Source organism: Rhopalosiphum padi, chromosome 4 (genome assembly GCF_020882245.1).
Source record: "Rhopalosiphum padi isolate XX-2018 chromosome 4, ASM2088224v1, whole genome shotgun sequence".
In the NCBI taxonomy this organism is placed as follows: domain Eukaryota; kingdom Metazoa; phylum Arthropoda; class Insecta; order Hemiptera; family Aphididae; genus Rhopalosiphum; species Rhopalosiphum padi.
In genome coordinates this window covers 40,994,316-41,014,393 of record NC_083600.1, presented here as the reverse complement: position 1 = coordinate 41,014,393, position 20,078 = coordinate 40,994,316, and the positions used below count along the sequence as shown (strand labels likewise).

Below are 20,078 nucleotides of genomic sequence, written 5' to 3'. Positions count from 1 at the left end.
CCACTGGCGACGGAATTCTGTATTATTACCAACACGACGAGCAAAAATTCACGGAATGACGAAATTCCGGCGTTACACCGTTAAATATTGTCATTCGTCAACGACCATCGTCGTTTATTACGAATATTCAATATTGTACAATAATTATGAATATTATGTATAAACCAAAGCCGACCGGAAAAGCGATCGCAAAATGCTTTATTTCGAATAACAATGTCGAAAGGTAGCAAAGTCCTTTACGACGGGAGTCGAGCGTCGTATGGTCGTACCGTACGCGCCGTCCATGATAAAACAGATTTGTTTTATCATTTATCATGCGGTCGTCGTCGCGACGGTCATAAACTCGAAACCAAAAACAATTTTCGACAACAACGGTGAACGACGATACGACGGAATTTCTGCGTAGCTCAAATGAAATAACAGCGCGCAATACACGTCTTTTATTTCTTTCACACCGACGCCCCGACGCCCGCTCATACTATCTATTCTCAATCGGTAATCTGTATTATCACGGTTCGTAGTGCTTAAATTTCGGCCTTAGCGAACAGAAATTTTTTGTTATTGATAACGGATCGTTGGTCGTTACCCGAGCAAGTTGTCGAGTCTGTCGTGTCCGTATCTGACGTCTCTGAAAATGCGTTGAACGGAGAACGCTGTTGTTGGCATTTTGAGCAGAAGCAGCTGGAACCGGAATAGCTAAGAGCTCTTACTTAGTTCTGCGATCGCGATGGCGGAAAGTGATACCGATGACATCCTGTCGGACGGTTTCCTGGAACCCGGAGAATTATTGGACAGCGATGATGAACAGCCGGTCGACAACAGCACGTCGGCGCGGACCAGTCAGCCGATGGTACAACTAAACAGACCCAAAGTATGTGGCCTCATTTTGTGTTTATCTCTTTCATACATGATTAAAATACTCTGATCCTGATGTATCTCCTTACCAGTTGAACAGAAACACTTTCCAAGCAGCCACTGCGTCTAATTCAGATCAACAGCCCACACATTATTCATCAGGCATCACGGACAAACAAGTCCAGTATATTCTAAACAGGTATGTTATGGTAGATTTTGTAGATTTGAGTAAGTCAATGTGTGTTTTGCTTTCCAGTCTTGGCATGAACAAAAACAACAAAGACATTCAGCTGAACGCTTTACATTTGCACGGAGTCATGGGAATGACCACTAAAGATATTATTGAATATTTCGATCAATACGATCCTAAATTTTTGGAATGGGTATCAAATTCTGAATGTTAGTGGATTGTTTGTCGAGTACCTATACATAAAGCATATCTATACTTGTTTTTATCTTGCATGACATTTTTTTTTTTTTGATAATTCTAGGTAATGTTGTTTGGCTGGACGATCGAATGCCTACTAAGGCATTATTGGACTTGACTCGTCCGATACGCGAATTAAAGCATATTACGTCTGCAGTTAATGACGAATTAAACAATGAACATGATGGAGCTTTAAATGAAAATCAAAATGATGACCACATGGATCAAGATGATGTATGAGCAAACTTATATTTAAAATATGTAATATATTGTTTTGTAATATTGAATGTTATTATAGGTATTAGTATCAGAAGATTATGTTAGCTGTGTGGGTTACGAGTTGCCTCCGGGTATGTGGAGAAAAGCAATTAAACCACATGAAAAATCCAAGTGTATATTGATGAGATACAGTACTGTGTATGACAAGCAAGACGTAAAGAACAAAAGTACCGATATAGAAGATGGAGGTTAATATAAATTTTTTAAATTATTTAAAATACTAAAACATATATGAGTAACTTAAGTAAATAACAATAATAATTTTTTTTGGTAGATTATGAATTATTTTCTCCAGAAAGTCGTAAACGTAAGTATATACCAGTTATCAATCATCCCGATATCGGTGACGAAATGTTGAAAGATGATGTTCGGTGGAAATTGGCCAAAAATCCAGGAATCAACACTTGGACTGCCATAGCCAAAACTTGGAGCCAATATGACAATGCTATGGATGCTAAATGTATGTTTTTATGGTGAAAGTGAACCTATATATAGTCTTTTATATATACTTTTATTTAATCATAACTTTTAGGATACAATTTATACGTTTACATCCTGTTTTTCTTCTAAATTTTCCTTCCAGTAACCTACAAAATAAATATGTTTTGTTTTTGTTTTTCAAACCCGGATAAAATATGATAAATTATAATTATTATTATAAAAATAAATCTGAACTAGTTTTGAAGTTGTGTAAGATCAGTGGTGACCACGACAGGTCAGCAGCTTGCAGATCAATGATCATTTGTTTAAAGATAATATTATAATGTATATAAAAAAAAAAATTAATTTTCCTTTTTTTTCTTATTGCTTAACATCAATTGTGGTATTAATCTAACATGAACATGTGCCAGGGTGCTATTATTATTACATTGTTTGATAAATGAAATGATATTATTTTATTTATTTTTTTACATTACACTAACACTAAATTATCATCTTTCAACTTTATAAATTTGGTTGTTTCTTGTTATTGTATTGTGCAGTTCATAAAGTTTCAAAAATAGATTACAAGCATTGTGTTTTTTCAGAGAAATGGAAAAATGATTACTTTTTTTTTTATAGAATTGCAAAATAAAATGTCTATAACTAATTCTATTAATATTTAGAAAACAATTTAAATTCTTAGCCTACCAAAAAAGTTTTTTATGTTCCTCGTTAAAAAATGTTGGTCACCATTGTTGTAAACTAAAATAGACATGGATTTTAAATGACCTAATCTTAAATATTGCATAGATTCCAACTATCAAGTGACATTGTATGGTGAATTGGATTATAGTTGAAATAATTCTTGGTATGGGAGTATTCTTAAAGAAAAATATAATCGCTGTGTATAAAATAAAAATGATCACTTGTCATAGATTTTAAATTAACAAAATATTTTATTATCTAAAATCTAAATGGAGTTTTTGTTGGGATGGTTTGTTACATTTTAAAATTGACTAAGTTAATATAAATATAAACCAGTGATTGTTTTAAGTGTTTTTATTTAAAGAAAAAATAGTTAGCTACCATTACTTTCCTTTTACTTTTGTTTTTTGATTATAATTTATAAATTATTTAAAAAATAAACATATATTAAAATATTTCTAATAATAATGTAACATTCAAATTAACTAAGCTATTAATGTCTTAATGTATTATAAAATTGTATTGTATACTTACATAATTGTTCTATGAGTTGTTAATTATTGCAGACAAATCCAAAGTACGCACTCCATCACCACCACCACCCACATCATCATCAGGTGCAGCTAGTGAAGATGACGATGACGATTATAATGATGCAAGGTATAGAGAGAGCAAAATACCAAGAATGCGTATGTATGCAGACGATGAGACGCAAGCTATTACAAGGAAGCGTCTGAATTCAGCTTCAAATTCAAGGTATATATAACTAAACATAATGTATATTAAATGTTTTCATTTAAAATTTATTTATTTTATTAGACATCAAGTTAATATAGCCAACGACTTGCGGGAACGCCTTAATGGACGTTTGGTGTCTGCTAAAGTAGCCAAAGCAATTCGCGCTGCTAAAGCACATCAGTATGTTGATGATGAGTCGCTTGAAGTAGATATTGAAGATGTTAATGACGAGGAATATTCTGATATTCCATTTAGCCGTGCAACTCGTCGTGATATTCCGCGCCGCCAGTATTTACATGAAGATGATGGTGATTACACCAGTGATGAAGATGTGTACGAAAAGAGACACATTAAGAGTAGACTAGGGCCTCATAGAAAACATGGTCACCGCTATAACGCTCGTTCTGTGTCTCCACTTCAGATACAAATTAATAATGATAAATATTATAAGCGTACAAGTCGACGTTAACAAATATTGAACATAAATAATCATTTTGGTTTTCATAAACTTTTTAATGATGCATTTTACAAATGTTTTATTATAAACCTTTACTTACTTATACAACAATTTATTTTTCTATTTTATTGTTGTGAGAAAATAAAACACAATCAATTATTGTGTAATTATGTGTATTTAATGTGTTAATTTTTAATTATTATTCCTAATACTCTTAAATAGTAATTTTAAAAAGTTTTCATGAATTCTGTTTTAAAAACAATGTTTTTAAATATAAAAATGTTTAAATGCCATAATTTTTTTTTAAATTTAATTTATAATAATGAGTTATTTATCAAATTTTATTTCAATAATTTTTAGTATTTTTATACAAAGATTTTCTAAATTATTATAAATTTTATATAGTAAATGTCTGAATTATAATTAGACAATGAAAAGTTTTTTTTTTTTTTTGTGTAAGAATAATGTATATTTATACATTTATTTAATATTAAATATTTTTTATTAATTGATTTTTGATTATGTAATAACAAAATAAAAAAGTGTTTATCATCAATAAGAATATAATTTAATATATGTGTTAGCGGCAATGTGTATAATATATTATTTAATATATAAAATGGTCTAAGAATTCTATATAATACCTGGTGATTTAAAGAAGTGTACAATATATTTTTTTTACATACATTTCCTAAATATTTTGTATAATATATAGGCATTTCATAAAATAACAAACAACAAATTGGCAATTTGTAGAAAAAGTGAAGGTACATTTTCAAGTATCAACATGATAACATGAATTTAATACATTACCTATGCATTGTTTTGTTTGGCATTTCACATAATGGTTAGGCAATTTGAACAATTTTATAGATTGCCGACTAGTTGGTATTATATAGAGTTCCTAGATATTTTATAAAGTACCAATATTATACACATTGCCACTAACATATGAATATAATTATATTCATCCATGTATCATAAAGTATTAAAATAGTCAAAATCACAGACACCATCATTAAAAAAAAAAAAGTAATATCACGGATAATCCAAATGAAAAATGGCAGGCAAGTTCGTGTCGCTCAAATATACATTAGAATGTTGAGTGGGTCACTGTAATGGATATATAAATGTAAATGATTTATAATTGCACATGAAAAACAATTCTAATCAAAGACAGACCATTTAGCCTAGGATATTTTATATTACATAATAGTGATAAAAAACTTTTTTTATAAATTAAGTTTCATAAAATAAAAAAAAATTATAGGTTCTATTTAGTATATATAATATAATGTTAATTATTATAGTATAATATATGAATGTTATAAACATAAGAATATAAGAGCCCCGTCAGCGAAAAATAGATTATCAGAATAAAATTATAAATATAAGTGTGGTAGCCTAAGGGCTAAGACAATTGTAATTATCATGTTCTTACAGAGTAAGCCCTTTTGAACGATGCTGTCCAATTCTCATTTAATGGTAAAATGTTGCTGTTTTGAGCAGTTTGTACTGGATTTTCTATTCCTAATGAACTGTATTTAAAAAATTGTAGATATGCTAATTACTAAATGAATTTAGTGAAATTAAACATTTAGTTCATTCTTTTTTTACAGAAAATAATATGAAAACCCAAACGATAGCCGTAGAAAATTGTAATCTTCAGACTTTCAGCCTGGAAGAAGAACCGCTATCGAAATGATTGGATTTTACCAACTAGTAACTGTCAATCGCAGTTTCGTTAAACTGACCAATTAGAGAAAACATTGGTGTGCTTTTTTTTGTACCTGATTCGCTCACAAAGAATTGGGAAAGGCGGCAAGGGGGAAATTGTTCAATTGTCCATTCCAATTTCTTAACCTTGCAAGACGTACCCATTGCTTATTAGTTATTGGTGACGTGTGGTTCGATTTGCAAGAATTTTGACTGTTTTTAGTAAAAACTTTTTACTGGCCACTTAAGGTACAACATGTCATTTTTATTTGGCAAAAACTATAGTGTTAATAGATACCATGGTTATTACTGCAGTAATAACATGTTATTAGTAATAACTTATTATTATCCGACTATCGTCCATCGTATACGTACCTATACCATTATTATTCTGGTCAGTGGCGCAAAAAGGACTTTAGCACCCCTTGTTTTTATATCTAACTATTATTATTTTAGTGAAATGCCATCAATTGGTAAACTGTCAACAGTTTTGGCACCCCACGTTTTAGAAGTCTAATTGCGTTTATGTGTATAGGTTAGTATACTATAGTTCTATAATATATGGTTGTCAAAAATAGCGTTTGTTATAATTGAAACATAATTTAGTAATAATCAAGGCCGTACCTGGGGGGGGGGAGTTCAAACCCCTCCCGAAATTTTTTCGTGTTATTGGTAGTAAAATAACCTATACAATATTATTATAAAAATTAGAACATAATGTTTTAGTTTAAAACCACTCCCGAAATTAACTTCCAGTTACAACCTTGGTAATAATTATGCAATATAATCACGTTTATTTTTTATACTTAAATGATTTGAATCTGTAATTTTTCAAATAAATACGGAAATAACATGCAATTCATATATGTTAATGGGTGTGTATAATATTACAGCCTTTCTACATTGGATAGAGGATAAATAATGTCGATAAATAAGACGTAATTGATAATAGTATGTTACGATGAACAATTACTAATAAGTAGATGAGTAATCAAAAATAAATTTGTATTATAAATTTGCAACCTCGATTTAGTCAGATTAGCAGAATCAAACCGTATTTATAAATATAGGAAAAGAGAACAGTTCACTGACATCTGAAAATATAGCGTATCGCGTATGATATCATTGATATGGTTGTTTAAAGATTTGTATTATAAATTATAATAACTTAAATAGTAATAAAATTCCAATGATTTTGAAGTTATTTATAATATCAATATAAACACTGTACCCATGTGTAGTTTTAGATTCCGAACGAAATGAGGAATGTATTGATTTTACAATGATGTATGTTTTTTTTGTGTCTGTCATCACGATTTGGAGTAGAAATAATGCTTTGATTTTTTACTTCAGCCCTTCTTTGAAAAGAAAAATTCATCTAAATATTTATAATAATTAATAATTCATCATAATATGTGTACTAATAAAGACAATTTATATAATTGCAATCTATACATTGAATAATTGGTTGTAATATTGTATTTTATATAAAACGTAGATATAGGTTTAGAACAGATGTCACCAATTAATATTTTTTAAGTGCCTAATTGGGAATCTGGAATTTTTTTGCTGGCCATCAAAATTCTAAGGACGTATAATGTTGTCATAGTATAATATGTTATTTATTCTTTGTCTGTGGTAAGGATAAAATTTATTCGCGTATGTTGCTCATGGGTCGCCATTTGATGACCACTTGTTTAGAACATATATGGGCTATATAATAATCATAGGTATAGGTTATAGGTTATGTATGTATTTATACGGGCGTAGGTAAATTGAGTCCCAAACTAAATTACTGTTTTTCAAAAGCGGTGAATTGAGTCCCTTATAAAAAAATAAAAGCGGTGAATTGAGTGCCTCGTATATTATTATTTATTAGACTAGTTTTCAAAATTACCTATACGTACAGTCGTGCACCATTAGTTATTGCGAGCATAAAGCATATCTATAATCAACATTATAATGGGCGTAATGAAAAGTGAATGTAATAAAACAATTTTTATTTCTAATGGTTACAAATTTTAGTTCCATAAAATGTTAAAGAATGAAGTCCAGCGGTAGACTTGCTCCTTAAGTACATGTAAGTGCTATTTTTGAAAATCAATGATTCCAACACAGTTATTGATAGTTTTGAAGATCATAAAAACAATAAATCAGACGAAAAAACTTAGAACCGGGTGAACCGGCAAATAATTAGCAATAGTCTCAAACGAGAAGCTGTCGAAGATATTTCAAGTAAGCCATCTAAACTTTTACATTCCAAATTACAAAGAGAAAACGTAGATACATTAACTTTGTCAGATACGGCTCTTATTAAAAGAAATACACGAAATATTCGATCAACTGTCCTCACTAATTTACCAAAAACTGTAATTAAAACGCATGAAGTTATTAATAAAATAATAATTAAAACGAATACGGACCAACCCTTTCTAATAATAATATTATCGGATTTTCAACAACGTCCAACTTAATGGTTTTATTTGATACAAATACCAATACAATATACGTTGACGGTACTTTTAAAAGTTGTCCCAAACATTTTTTACAAATCTTTACGATTCATGCACTTGTGAATGAAATGTATGTTCCACTAGTTTTTTTTTTATTACCAAATAAGGAAACCAAATCTTATTTTTATTCTTTTAAGTATACGATGGATCAGTGTACAATTATTAGTTTAACATTTTCACCAAAATATATTTTCATTGACTGAAAAATCTATACATAATGTCGCGCAACAAGTTTTGCCAGCAATTAATATTAAAGGTTGTCGTTTTCACCTTGGCCAAAGTTGGTAGAAAAAAGTACAATGCCTTGACTTAAGTACAAGTAATTTTTTAAAAATTTTTTTTGGTTTGCCATTTTTGAGTCCGAAAGATGTTTACGATTGTTTCATTGAAGATATATTATGCCAAAGCTTCCTGCAAATGAAAATATAAAATTATTCACCGATTATATTTTAAAAACATACATTGCACCTAAAAGTAAACATATATAAAAATCTTATAGTATTAATATTACAAAAATGCTAATACGCTAATATGTATATGTGTACAAAATAAAAGTAAAAAGAAAAATAATGATTAACATAAGATATCTAAGGTAAGTTGGGACTGTTGGGAGGCATTGACATTGGCAAGTGATAACAGTCGTGTAATAGGTTTATTATGTGGAAGTTTTGAGTTAATATTGTTATAGTGTTAATTAACAAAAAAGTCTAATAAGAACTTAGGCCATAAAATAAATTATATACAATATAGCTGTAAAGCACAATTTAATAGTACAAATAATATACATTTTTACATTCATTAATTTTCAATCGAATAGACACTTCAATCTTAGATAATAGATATTCTATATATTATTATAAAGGCTTAAAAAGAGGCGAATTTCATCAAGAAATATTAATTGTCGGTCAAATGACTTCCTGACCTTCCATAGAAGTAACTATACGAAACATGTAAAAATATATTGGTAGTATATTATAGTAATTTATTACATTTTTTTCATGAATATGAACAACAATATATTACATTTTTAAGCTTTTACTTGAAGCCTTTTTTTATAATTTTTTTTTTTTTTGAAAAGCCATGGAAAATCACTACATCCTTGTATTACACGATTCTGCAAGGTTAGGCAATAACGACTTTATAAGTTAATTTTCATTTTAATGATTTTGACATTGAATAACTTTTATTAATATAACTGATGAGTGATGGTAAATTATTTTGCAATGCACAATAATATAAAAAAATATATAGCTGCTATATTATAGGAGCGATTCTGCCTCGCGGAAAATCGTGTAGTCCGACAACACCGGCCGCGTATGTGTTTAGTAGTAACTGTAGGCAATTGGTAGCAGTCGTCGCAGACCACCGTTGCATCCTCAACATAATATTACTAAATTTTTTACACCTACAATAATATTATTATAATAAAATGTTTTATTATTAGCGTCATTGTTATTAGTATTGCGGTGCATAAAGCATATACATACGTTAATATAATATATTCTTTCTCAGAGAGCAATGTATTTTAGTCGTGTAACCATGTCACTGTCATCGTGGATTCACGTCATTATATGTCTCATATATACCTGCAATTTTACAGGTAAATATATATTGCTATATTAAGTAGTTAAATATTATGCAATATAAATCAAATAATTAAAATTAAAGAAAAATATAATATATGAGTCTTAAAAATAGAGTATTAATAATATTATTTAATTCCACACGAAAAACGTTGGCTTGACCGTTTTTTTACGCACAAATAAGCATAAATAATTTTAACATAATTTATTTATGTAATATTTTTATTTATTTATTTAGTTATAGCTACAACTCCAGAATATTTGGGATGTTTTTTGAATGTAGATTTAAATATTTCAAATGGTTTAAATATATCACTTGCCACTTTAACTCCTCAACAATGTTCAGACGAATGTCACGCAAACAATTACACTTACGCCGCAATTAATAACGAACCGTAAGATAAATCAAACGGTTTTATTTTATTTCCCGTTTTATAATTGTATATACTTGTTATTGGTGTGTTTATGCATAGATTTTGTCGCTGCACAAATAATTACATGTCTAAATTGATGAAGGAAATGGACGACGATTGCAATGTCCCGTGTATTGCTGCAGAAAACGAGTCAAATGAAATATGCCAAACGCATTTTAAAATGTTCAAAACGCATAATTCAAGTAGAATAGGTAATAGGTCTACTTAAGGGAGGAACGCCATACACCCGTTATTTAAGAGGTTTAATATAGGCTATTTTAATAAAATTTTGATTTAAATTGTTTACTCTTAAATATATTTTAATAGTGGTTTCATGCCAGCAGTAGATACCAACAAGGGTTTTTGTGTAATATTGAGATTTACAGAAGCACGGTTTCGCGTGGTACTTCAAACTTATGATTACATTAATTACAATAGATTTACAAAATTTTCTCACCACACAGGCCATAGATGATTACTTTATCCGTTCTAAAGCGTTTTTATTGTATGCGAATGAATAATTTGAATAAAATAAAACGCTACGATTTACATAAATTGCTTTTATTTGTATAGTAAACATAAGGTAAGACTACTGTGAATACTGTCTCTCTTAGTTTATATCATGCAAAAACTATTTTTATTGCGGATATGGTATGGTGTCCCCTTATTAAGATAAACTAACAGTTATACTTGTCTTATAAGTTGGGGCGTGTAGATTGCAAATCATTTCATATAGGTACACTCGATATTATAATAGATTAGTTTTGATTTTAAAGAGTAGTAAGTCGTACATATATATATATAATTTTTAGGCGAAGAAAATTATCCTCAAGCAATCTATCTCGGATGCTACGAAGAAAGAAAAGGTGACGACAATAACCGATTACTGAAATTTCCCCACGAAAGATATCCAGATAACACTCCGCAAAAATGTTCTGAAGAATGTTTCAAAATCGGATTTCTCTACTCTGGATCAACAAATGCAGAACTTGAGGGGTAATAACTAATGAACCTAAATTAATATTGATAAACACGTACATTTAGTCACTTTTAACACTTTTTTTTTTAATATCATTAATAGGTACCCATTTTGAAATATAATCATTATAATTTTAATAACCGTTGTCTCTATAGAATAGTTATATGTATTATTTAAGGTATTAAGTACTACTTTAAATATAAAGTTTACAAAATTAAGCTATGGAAGCGGGTAGTGGCACCCCAAGAAACAGGGAACCTGATAGTCGCACAGGGCGCCTCCAGCATAAGGAAAACAGAAGCGCATTTGAAGGTGCTCAAAAAATTGTAAAAATTTATGACTTTTTATATGATTAAATTTTCTTTTTAAATAATAACAATGTGTAATAATAATATATTCATCTACAATAATAAATTGTGTAAAACAATAAAAATGTTATATAAGCTATATTTTTAAGGGCGCTTTTTAAAAATTTACATGTGGCGCCATAATATCTCGGGCCGGCACTGGAAACAGGTCTTTACTCAAGATCTACTCTCATAAATATATCGCTGAACATGCATATTGGCAATGCATATTATTATATAGATCTTTTTTATTTTTAAATTCAGAGCTGCTTGTTGGTGTGGTAATCAATATCCCTCAATAAAATTCAAAAAAAGCGACACGAAATGTAACTCTCTCTGTTCCGGCGACAAGACAAAAAAATGTGGTGGTCTGTGGAGATTGAGCATTTATTCCACGGGGATCGTTGGTTAGAATAATATACTACTGAATATATCTGCACTATATTATATACTAATTTTTTGTATTGTCGCTCCATACATAATATAATGGTTCATTTGTAATAAATTATAACTATATTACATACAGATTATCCACTCAAAAAATCGGTTGGCTGTTACAATTTGGTCGATTTCAATCGGTATGATAACAAAGTATACACTTTAAAAGAAACCATTGATTCGCACAGGTGTTTTTATATTTGTAACGAGAGAGGATTTAAATACGTGGCAGTCAGCGAGTACATACTTTATTTTATTTGATACCATACATATCCATCAATACAGTTATTGACTATTTACAATTTATAATATACGTGCATATAATCTATTTAGGGATCATTGCGAATGCAGCGCTGAAATACCGGGTACAAACCAACGAAAAAATCAAGAAGAATGTAAAAAATGTTCTGGAGACGAATCGGAATATTGCGGTGGTCCCAGCTCAATAAGTATCTACGAAAACGATTGGTTGGGTTAGTTAAAGCTATTTTTAAAGTATACATTAAATTATAGATCAAAAATAAAATATTCTTTGTAATTTTATTTATATGAAGATATTATATTTAAGCAGAATAAAACAGGATAGTGGTCTAATTTTATTTGTTATTATTAAAATAAGATTATTATGTGGTGCAAGAGGCCATGCTCCTCCCGTAGACTCTGCCACATTGGTAAATTTTAGGATGTCTTTTTATGCAACCGATAAAATACAATACGCACATGGTATTTCCACACCCCGTAAATTTAGTCTGGATCCGCGCCTGCTACACATTAAGTACATTAACAGATTCCAACATTTTACCCTAAATAAAATATAAAAATATTCGTATAGTATCTACTAACTCAAAGTTATAGTGTATTTTCATATTTCGCAAAAACTTCTCAGAACTTATAAAAGAAATAATTTATATATTAGTATTATATTATTGATTTATTTAGTTTAAAATACTTACATATTTTTTATTTAAGTTATACAATATTTTTTTTATATATAATTATTTTTATTTGAATTAATATTTTATATTTTATACATATATAATAATATATTGTATATACGGGCCTCAGATTAATTAGTGTCTGAAAATATAGGTTAGGTACAAGTAATTATCAAAAATATATAATAATAATACATAAGTATAGTGATGAATTTAAAATAAAAAAAATATAATTATTGTAATAATGCATACGAAATGCAAATAAAATGCATATAATAGTAAAAGTTTAAAACCACTTCAGAAAAAAAGATAGATCTTCGCTAAACATCTATATAAGTTATAATCCTGTCAAAGGGACTTTTTCTTTAATTGTAAACTGCATATGAACACGAAAATTATATTTATGACAAAAGTTACGAACTTACGTATGGAAATTTATTTTACTACTGGGTCTAACAAATTTCTGTGATATTAATTAATTTAAAATATAGTGAGGTACAAAACGTATAATCAGTGTTTGTATTTTGTGTTCATGCATATAGGCATAGTTACCGGAAAACTATCGAAAACTCATCTTGGATGCTTTGAAAACAACTGGATGTATCCAGTGATAAATGGATGGAATATATCATTTCCCAAAGAAATTACCTCACAAAAATGCGTTTCAAGTTGCTTCGCCCGAGGATATCCAATCGTAGCACTAGTGTCTTCGTAAGTTCTTCAACTTTATTTTTGCCCATAATAATATTATTATTATTGTTATAATTATTATTATTAGTATTATATAATATATATACATAAATCACATATTGTATATTATATAATATATATTATTATATTATACATTACACAGTAATACCTAATTTAATACGAGTATTAAGATCTAATAATTTATATTTTATTATAACAAGTAGATGTGCTGCTATATGAATTAATATGAAACATTTATAAGTATGCTCACCGAAAACAGCGTTTTATAGTAAAGCTCGAAATCAAAACGCCACAAAAAGATCTTTTATTGTGCATTTATTTATATTATTATTAATTATTCAAGTAAATCGTTTTTTATTTAAATATATCATGTAGATATTAATGCATTAGTACACCTAAATAATAATTATAAAAGCATAATATTATAATAATATGTGTAATTTCGTCTCCCCTCTCACACACATATTGAAAGGGTTTTCGTTCAAAAATACGAATTTCCTATACAGGCCACGGTATAAACAATAACGTAATATTTATAGCAATAATAATAATAATAATAATACCATAACTTAGAGTGGCATGGCGAAGATATGAGATCGATACACGATCGTCTCCTAGTTTTTCTATGGACGGTGGATGGATAGGTACTTAAAAAAATATGACGGTAAATGCCTTTATTTATTACGTTTTGGGAGGGTTGTTGGAGTATGAGGCTGTATAGCCTCCGAAAAGTTTCCAAAGTTCGCCACGTCACTTATACTATACTTACGCATCATAATATGTGAAACGGTAATGATATTGTATGGTGTGATCTGACCACGTCTGCGATCGGTATGCTAAACGCGGCGATCAGGACGGAGTGTCTGTGTAGTTTCGTAAGTCCGCCGATCGAAGCCAAGTTAAAAGCCGGAGGACCGTATTGCAACGTCCCGTGTTCGGGTGGCAAGGAAAACGAGTGCGGCGATCACGAACATTACAATGTGTTCACCACCGGGCTGAAAACGCCCACAGTGCCGGGTAACCATTACCTGGGTTGCTACAAAGAGACGGACGTGTACAGGACGTTCAAGAAAAACCAGACCGTCGAAATCCTGTTCGTCAACACGCCAAACATCTGCTCCAAGCATTGCGACAGCGCGGGCTACGAATATTTCCAACTTTCCAGCAGAGACTCGTGTTTTTGCGGAAACAGTCATCCGGCGGACGACGGCGCGGTACGGATCGACGACATCAAATGTTCCACCCAGTGCTCGGGTGATGCAAACAAATATTGCGGAGGAGTGTTTAAAATCGCGGCGTTCCGTATAGGTAAATAGTCTATAAACAATAATGATATTAGCCAGTGTGGCTAACAACAGTGTGTTGGAGCTCGCCTTGTTGAGATTGTTTCACAACAAAAATAAATTTCATTACCTTTTACTAACTGTTTAATGTTTATTACGATAAAGTGTTCGACTCTTCCGAGCAACATCATTCACATTTTATTATATTTTTCAATTTTTGTAATTAATTGTTGCACTATAGGTATAGCAGTGTAGTGAATCCACACTATATATTCTATAGGTATAGCATGTATATCTACGATATTTAGTTTTTATTTGTTATGTATCTTTGTAACTAGATAATTTCTAAAAGATGAATCTGTATTCAATATTGTATATCATAATATAATAGAATATAAAAAATCATTAAAAATCTATAAAAAAAAACCCTAAAAAAATTATTTTAATTTAATTTCCCTTATAATTCCATTAAAAAAGGCCGTTATAATCGTTAAAACTCTTTAACATAGGTACCATAGAATTCTTTAAAAATCCAAAAAATTCTTTAAAACAACTGAAAATATATCTATATTTCAGTTTAAGCCATATATAACTATTTTATACCTGAAATCCTGCAACAATAATTACTTAAAAAGACGATAAAATAAAAGTTTTACTTCAGATGAAATTATATTAAAATTTGATTCCAAATCGTGAGAAATGCAATCTGATTTGTCATCGTGATATCTAAATCGATATTTGTGTAATAATATTAACTATAGAAATATTTCATAACTTCAAATAAAAGTAATTTCTATTAAATTTTATCAACATTTTATAGACTGAGATGAGTATAGTTCTAGACTGACTGATGTTGGCTTGTGATTAGTGAATACATTATTCCAGTCGAATTCAATCAACACTGATAAAGTGATAAGTGACAAAGATCAACAGGAATGGTTTTATTATTATTTATTAATACAATTAACATAATTCAATTTAAAATTAACTGATGTAATTATATTTTTATAATTATGTAGAGTATAATATTGAGATATTTTAATTCATTTTAAATCCATTTCTGTTAAATTGTTAAATTAATATTTTTGTTTGTTTATTATAGGTAAGGTTGCTGAAAGAAAATATAATTGTTCTACGGATTGTGAATGTTATTTTTTTCCGAAACATAATACATCTAAGATTGATTGTTCAAAAAGAAATCTTAGTGACCCTTCTACGATTATTCCTGATTTAAAAACAACTTCGTCATCCGTTGATATAATTCTAAAAGACAATTCGATCGAAGTCTTACCTAATTTAACAAGTTTTCATATCACTTCATTGGATGTTAGTAATAACAATATAACAACATTGGATGCCGATCTTTTACCTAAAAGCTTAAAAGTGAGAAAAATAATAGTAGTTTAGTATATTGTCTGTGTTATGATCTACGCATATTATGAATATCACATATTTCCATCGTTGAGGTCAACTTGTGCCTTTAAACTTGGATAAATATTAATTAAAAACCATAATATCTAATAATATTTTGTTTTTTAAACCACGAACTTTTTACATTGAAAAAAAGTTTATATGGGTAATATTATCAATTGTTAAGCCATATTAATATTTAATACGACTTCTGTTAAATCAGAACTAAACATTATACTTATAATTCGCAATCACAATTTGATTGAAATACAGTGTTTTTGATATTTACCTATCTTTTTACTATAAATTTATTTACAAATTTCATAAACTTATTTAATTTCAATAATCATACTCGAATTAATATTATTACGTTTAATTATAACTATAACATAGATATTATATTGAAAAGTCATGTAAAACACGTGCACGTCATATCGTATATTTCAAGTAGATACATTTTTATTTTTAACCTTTTCCACAGGTTTTGTTTGCCGATAGTAATAAGTTAACTACCCTGAACGATAACGCATTGAGATTAATGCAAAGTCTAGACGTCATAATGTTATCGAACAACCCGTGGACGTGCGAATGTGATTTATTGAACAACCTACTAAAATATAAATCAAAGGTCCGAGTTTATACCAGTAATATATTATAAAGTATCCGTAGACTGCAGTAAGCAGATAATTGCATTTATATAACGATTTTTTGATTTTGTAGATCGGAGATTTGAAGAAAATCACTTGCACGTCTTCCACAGATCCGTTTGTCCACATGGATGAATTTTGTGAGGAATGGAAAATCAATTATTTTTACCTCTTCATCACCTTGGGTTTTGTTTTGTTTGTTTGCCTACTGTCCGTCTTATTTAACTTGCATAGGACTGCTTGGTTTTACATGCGCAACGGGCAATGCTATTCTTGTATACACAATATTTTATTATAACATTTCATATTAGATTAATTGTTGATAAATAATGTAAATACATTTATAAGTATGTAATAACTATCAGTTGTGGCTACTGACTACCCTAAAAGTATAGTTGCTAATAAGTAACAGGTAACTCACTTACCCACACAAATATGCATTTCATCTATCAAAAATAGTATTATTAAAATTAAAAGTATAAGTAGGTAGTTTACGACTGTAATTTATTATGTTTTGTAGTTTTATATAATCTTTGCTTAGTTTCATGTAGATATTAAATTTTGTCATTAAGTAAATAATATTTTATATTTTATATCAATTCATTTTTAATTCATAAGCAGATATATCTATATTTAAACTATTTAATAATATTTAACTCAATCTTGTATTAGGTCTTAATAGACAAAATCATTTGTAAAAAATAATTTTGGATCAACAATACCGAACAGGGCAGATGGCAACACAACAACAAAATGCTAATAATATTTTGATTGGTAATGCTACTATTAATATTCATTGAAATGTTATTTATTAATTTATTTTTTAGGTACCTAAATATTAAAATAGTTAAAAAAAAATTCTAGACGAACCAGAGTTTGTTCTAGCCGAAGAAGGTGTCCATTATTTATTGCTATTGCAGAAATTGAAGAGCAAAGATTAGAGCGAGACAGGAGAAACATCCCTCAAGTGCCGATTAATATGATTATATGTATTCAGTGGAACCCAGGCCAGAAAATTGCTGAGTAATATGTTTAAGCAATATTAATACTCATCTACCATGTTTGTATTCCTTATGATCACAAATGCCTGTGTCTAGATTTTTCTAGTAATATGATACAACAACGCTGTCCTATTTGTAACAGGCCTAACAGGGTCGCAACAATCATCATACAAATATTCTAAAAACTAATGATACTAATATTGTGTAATAAACTGTATATACATAATTACAAATAATAATTTAAAATTATACCAAACCTCCAAAATAATTTATTTTATAAGTGACTGTACAGATCTACTAACTGATTTTTTAATTGGTTTTCAAACAATGACCTTAGCTAACCTACTTAACTTAAGTTAAATGTTTAAGCAATATTTTATTTTTTTCATAAAACTAATAATACACTTAATTATAAATTATAATTTATCAAAGTCTGATCCCACATATTATATATTTGATCGGTGATCTAGTTATATTATTTAAAACAAAACTGAAGTTCGCTGAGCATGTAATGAAAAAATAAAATAAGCGATCTTTAATGCTTAGATTCCTTTTATACTTTTGTTCACTTCTTTTTCTTTAAATGTAAAATAGAAGGATTAGCACTTATAATGAAGTATATTATAAAATAGTTGAGTAACTCCGTCCCCCCTTCGCACTCCCCCTAATTCGAGCTCTACTGAGTGAAATATATAACTACAACAATTAATATTTTAAATAAAATATATTTAACTATCTCGTATGTATAAGTACAATTATTCAGAATACAACATAAAATAGTTACTTTTGGAAAACTGTATTTTAGGTACCTAAATTGTATATCTACCTACTCGAATATCGTAATCAGAATCTTACCAGTCTATAATAATACTAAGTGTTTATTAATTAATTACCAAAATCCATCGATCTTAAATTAATTTACAAAAAAATATTTATTATATTTTAGTAGAAAAGTTTGTTCAATATTTTCATCAGATGTAGAACAACAATTTTATTCAAAAATTTGGCGCACACGCTGAACGCCATATTGAATTGACGCTCGGCATAAGTACTAGATGGTGTAGCAGTATTGTATTTTGTAAATACGCGCTTGTTGGAATTTTAAGTATGGAAATAAATAAATAATTTTATATTCAGGAAATAATATATATCCTTGAAATAAGTTTGCTTCATTGTTTTTTAATGTATTTGGATCAATGATTTTTTGAATTCCAAAAACTCATTTATCCAGGCATTAGTTGCATTTGCTTAATTAGACGTAATAACAAAATTTGATAAAGTAATTTTTAGTTTATTTTGAAATTTAGTAACATCACAGAATAGATAAAACAATATAAGATAAACATTACCATTAAATTGTATAAGTGAAAAAGGAATAGATAGTTTATACCCACATATTTTTTTTAACATGACATCAGTGACTGGTCTGACTGTATTCTATATACCGTAAAGTAGTATACGTTAATACCACAATACTGATCGGCGATCCCTGCAAATAGTGTCGATAATATTACACTCATATTTTCATAATATTATATTTTTCTACATTGTGATAACTTCAGCATTGGATAATTTTAATTTATTATTATTATATACAAATGTACATAATACAAATATAATACATATGTATTGCTAGCTATTGTATCGTATTTCGTGAAATTTTTTTCATACGAATATTATAAAAATAGGTCATGATTTTAATATTTGTTGTAAAATTTTTAATCAAATACGGAAATAAGCTATTGACGGTTTAGCTTGGACCCCTTAAGTCAGTTAATATTGAGAACCGCAGTGATTAGCATTCTCAATGAACCCTACCGGTAGTTGCGACACTGGTTAGGTTACATTTAGGTACTGATAATAATTATTGTATCCTATGAATAAATTATAAAATAGCCTTAGGTATTGAGGCTACATACACTGTTTTCGCTCAGAATTGTTTTTCACATCCAATGATTTATTATTGAATATAAATTCAACATACCTATCTATTCTAGATAACCAGTCTCAACAGCGCGGTAGCAATAACCAGTAGCGCCCTTGGCAGATTACCAAATCTCATCCAATTTTTTTTTCTACCACCATAAAAATTGTACACTTGGCAAATTCCCTCCTGTGGGAAGCCTAGCTATATGGCCCTAAGTCTCAATGACGATGTATACAATCGAAACTTCGTAGATATACAACAGAACTACTTCTCCGATTTTATTTACTAAAT

At 29.1% G+C, this 20,078-nt stretch overlaps 2 protein-coding genes across 5 annotated transcripts; both read left to right on the top strand.

Annotated features, from left to right (window-relative positions):
* The first annotated feature begins 236 nt into the window (after nucleotides 1-236).
* On the top strand, nucleotides 237-4,060 carry LOC132929878 (nuclear cap-binding protein subunit 3-like). The gene is made up of 8 exons (XM_060995510.1): nucleotides 237-871; nucleotides 948-1,054; nucleotides 1,112-1,254; nucleotides 1,347-1,516; nucleotides 1,581-1,749; nucleotides 1,836-2,021; nucleotides 3,256-3,445; nucleotides 3,509-4,060. Exons 1-8 carry the CDS (start codon nucleotides 728-730, stop codon nucleotides 3,894-3,896), a joined length of 1,497 nt encoding a protein of 498 aa, XP_060851493.1. The 5' UTR covers nucleotides 237-727; the 3' UTR covers nucleotides 3,897-4,060.
* Nucleotides 4,061-9,418: 5,358 nt separating this feature from the next.
* LOC132928510 (uncharacterized) lies at nucleotides 9,419-19,022 on the top strand. 4 transcript variants are annotated; one of them, XR_009662032.1, is made up of 14 exons: nucleotides 9,419-9,713; nucleotides 9,935-10,091; nucleotides 10,170-10,321; nucleotides 10,922-11,105; nucleotides 11,700-11,842; nucleotides 11,962-12,112; nucleotides 12,207-12,346; nucleotides 13,351-13,519; nucleotides 14,373-14,827; nucleotides 15,905-16,185; nucleotides 16,694-16,840; nucleotides 16,933-17,633; nucleotides 17,687-17,882; nucleotides 18,666-19,022. XR_009662032.1 is itself a non-coding variant. In XM_060993231.1 (12 exons), the coding sequence occupies exons 1-12, from the start codon at nucleotides 9,632-9,634 to the stop codon at nucleotides 16,992-16,994; spliced, it is 2,139 nt and encodes a 712-aa protein (XP_060849214.1). In that variant the 5' UTR covers nucleotides 9,420-9,631; the 3' UTR covers nucleotides 16,995-17,169. The 4 variants fall into 4 exon arrangements, 1 of the variants encoding a protein (XP_060849214.1); XR_009662033.1 differs by lacking the exon at nucleotides 18,666-19,022 and having other exon boundaries at nucleotides 17,724-18,416; XR_009662031.1 differs by lacking the exon at nucleotides 18,666-19,022 and having other exon boundaries at nucleotides 17,687-18,416.
* Nucleotides 19,023-20,078: the final 1,056 nt, after the last annotated feature.